Genomic DNA, 2875 nt, shown 5'->3' with positions numbered 1-2875 from the left:
AGGGGTATGACGCAGGCAGGCTACAGTAGGTGGCTGGGTAGAACTCACATTGGTGTCACATACGATACATGCCGGGTCAAAATTGCTTAATTCAGCTCTTCCTTGGTAACACATCAACATGTCCGCTTTCATACACTGGGGGAAGCAGAGCATGTTGGCAGCTACACAAGGAACTATTATAGTGTTCAAGAGGAGAAAAATCAGAGGACTCATCTTCTTAACACTCGTCAGGCGAATTGTAGGAGACACCGTGTTTGTATTGAAAGTTGTGACCCCCCGCAGCCTTTGTTGGTTGGATTGGTGATGGGGTGAAGTCAGTGTCCGATAACGGCAGGGACGGACTGTTTATTGCTAGCCTGTGAAACGACAAAATTAACATAACTACGCTGTTTTTAACGGATGTTGCATTTCTCTACAATTGTAAATAAAAGACATGGGCATCCTTAACTATGTTGTTTGCCTTCAAAACTAGCAGAGACGTTTAAAACGTTTTCTTCTTCACCAAGGAACAAAGAGGCAGAGCACAAATTTTGAGGCTTAATAATGAGGTCTTTCACTTAAAACCATTAAAAACTCAACAGCATTTGTGATAATACATTTGCAGGTGAGGCCCTTTTCAAAACGTTAGGTGAGAGAAAGGGGGAAACGTGCAATTAAGCTGCACCCTACGGTAAGTTGTATGAGGCTACTGGGCTCTCATTGCCTCTACCTACGTTTTGTGCTTCCCAAGCTTAGAAAGGACCTGTGTTCCGTTCCTTTACCATGTAACTATTGCTGTAGTTACCCCCACAACGACATTAACTAAACACGTAACATCCCATCCACAAATTTATACTAGATAAAAAAACTGGACTAACCTCTGTCGTTTGGTTTAGCACACAGGTAATTGGTACAACATTCACTTCAGTCCCGGTTTCTTGACGTACGGTCTGTCGAAGGCAACAGCGATATCTTAAAGATTCAATAGCTGCGGTACAGTCTTCATTCGCCAAAGCAAGCTTCACTGCACTAACCATATCTTAAATGACTCGACTTTATATTGGTGCTGCATTACTGAATATTCATTATCATGAAAAAAAAAAACGAAACAGTCCTAACTGGCAAAATAACACCGGAAAAGATTATATTGAAACGGGCCCAGGTGGCTCGAGCTACTTCTAATATTTCAACACAAAGGAATAATTTTAGTCAAACGGATACAGGAGCCTTAAGGGTCTTAGCACCAGGATCATCATCATCATGGCTCCGGATGCAGGATAAAAGTCTTAAGAACTTGAAAAGAGCGTTTGTCCTGGAATATCAACTTCTGAAGACATTCAGTATCCAAAGATATCTAAGTACATTTTCTGTAGAAAACAACAGTCCGCTTAGTCACCAAAAGATATAAAGATCTGATTGGAGGTTACAATCTACAATCTCATACCCACAAAGATACAGTATAGTTCTATCACTTTCAGGAGATACATTAATCAAATAGTTGCCATCTATATTCCTAAAAAAACCAAGCCCCAGCTGCAGCCTGCCAAGCTGTCTCACAAATATTTCCAAAAGGGAAGTTATTGTTTTAATTTTTTTATTTATTCACTCACTCACTTTTTAAAGCAGAAACTATCTTTTGAATTTTTTAACGGTCAGTTTGTTTTAGGAAACGTGGTAGGGGTGGCTCTACGTGGTGTGTCTCTGTTGGAATCTCCCAAGGCCAGTAGGTGTTAGATAGCCTTAGATAGTGTGGATGAGGCGGCTTCAACGCCTTGGCTGATGGACAGATCTCCCGAAGCATCCGTTGTGTTGACGTATGTTCTCACTCCTTGGCTAGCAGCATCTCCAAAAATGTTTCTACTCGTTACGTTTGCTCTGTCCTCTTTGGACGAAGGAAAATCTTCATAAAAAGTGATACGATGTGTGTTGGTCTTCCTATCTAAGCCATAGGTGACAATGTGCCTGCCTGCTGTAGACCTACTTCTCCGAGAGGCGGTTGCAGAGGCTTGTCTATAAGTCTGTGTATTTTCCCTGGCATTCGATATTTCGTCGGCAGGCACAGCGTAGGAGGAAATGGGACCATCCTCATCGTTATCATCATCATCATCCGAAATGTTGCAATATGCATACTCACAAGGATGGAGAGTCGCAGGCAGTGACTTACAGGAGACAGTGTCATCTTTGACGACTTCTTGCCTCCCTGTTATCGCAGAAAGGGAAGCTTGTCGTCTTAACTGGAGGACAAAGTCATCTGGAATTTCAGAGTATATGTGAGGGAGGGCTGGGAGAGGCCGTTGCGCTACAGCTACGTGATCTGGGATTTCGGAGTAAGTCGGTTCGATAGAGTTGAGAACAGTAGGCAGTGACCTACAGGAGACTGTATCATCAGGGACCTTCCTTTGTGTTCGTCGTAAGTCAGGAAGGGAAGCTGACCTAACCATGCCAGAAGGAGGCATCCCCGTTTGACCATTAGTGACGGCGCGCATACCCTGATTGTTTGACCCCCTTGTCTTTGTTACGAGGCAAACGCTCAGTGACAAAAACAGAATGCACAACATAACCATCAAAATGGAGATGGGCACGTTGATAAAAAAGCTTGTTTCCCCTTCGACAGATTTGGACACAACGGTAGTCCGTGTCTGGTACATTGATGTAGGTGTTGTCTGGTTAGTAAGTTCTGTGGGTGTTGTATGAGATATCGGGGAGCTTGTTTGTTCCATATCGAACTTCTCTTCAAAGCAAGTTTCTTGGCTTTCCAGGCGAAATGGGGAAACATTGAAATACGATTGGAATGTGTCGCCTTCTGTGAGCTTAAGGCAGGTCACATCTTGTGTTTCTAGCGTAGGCGTGCTACTCTCGTAGTTTTCGACGACTATGGCGTCTTTTCCTTTGATGC

At 43.3% G+C, this 2875-nt stretch overlaps 1 protein-coding gene across 1 annotated transcript; it reads right to left on the bottom strand.

Moving 5' to 3' along the window:
- Positions 1-1709: 1709 nt before the first annotated feature.
- Positions 1710-2420, bottom strand: LOC109483285. The gene has a single exon (XM_019786279.1). The coding sequence runs from the start codon at positions 2418-2420 to the stop codon at positions 1710-1712; it is 711 nt and encodes a 236-aa protein (XP_019641838.1).
- Between the last annotated feature and the right edge of the window lie 455 nt (positions 2421-2875).

This window comes from Branchiostoma belcheri, unplaced genomic scaffold (genome assembly GCF_001625305.1).
Source record: "Branchiostoma belcheri isolate BF01 breed outbred unplaced genomic scaffold, Haploidv18h27 scaffold64, whole genome shotgun sequence".
In the NCBI taxonomy this organism is placed as follows: Eukaryota; Metazoa; Chordata; class Leptocardii; order Amphioxiformes; family Branchiostomatidae; genus Branchiostoma; species Branchiostoma belcheri.
The sequence above is the reverse complement of the archived record's forward strand: the minus strand, read 5'-3'. Positions and strand labels throughout refer to the sequence as shown.

Bases quoted from the DNA above. Each gene is read 5' to 3' on its own strand.
- LOC109483285 (XM_019786279.1), bottom strand. From the start codon at position 2,420: ATGGTTAGGTCAGCTTCCCTTCCTGACTTACGACGAACACAAAGGAAG.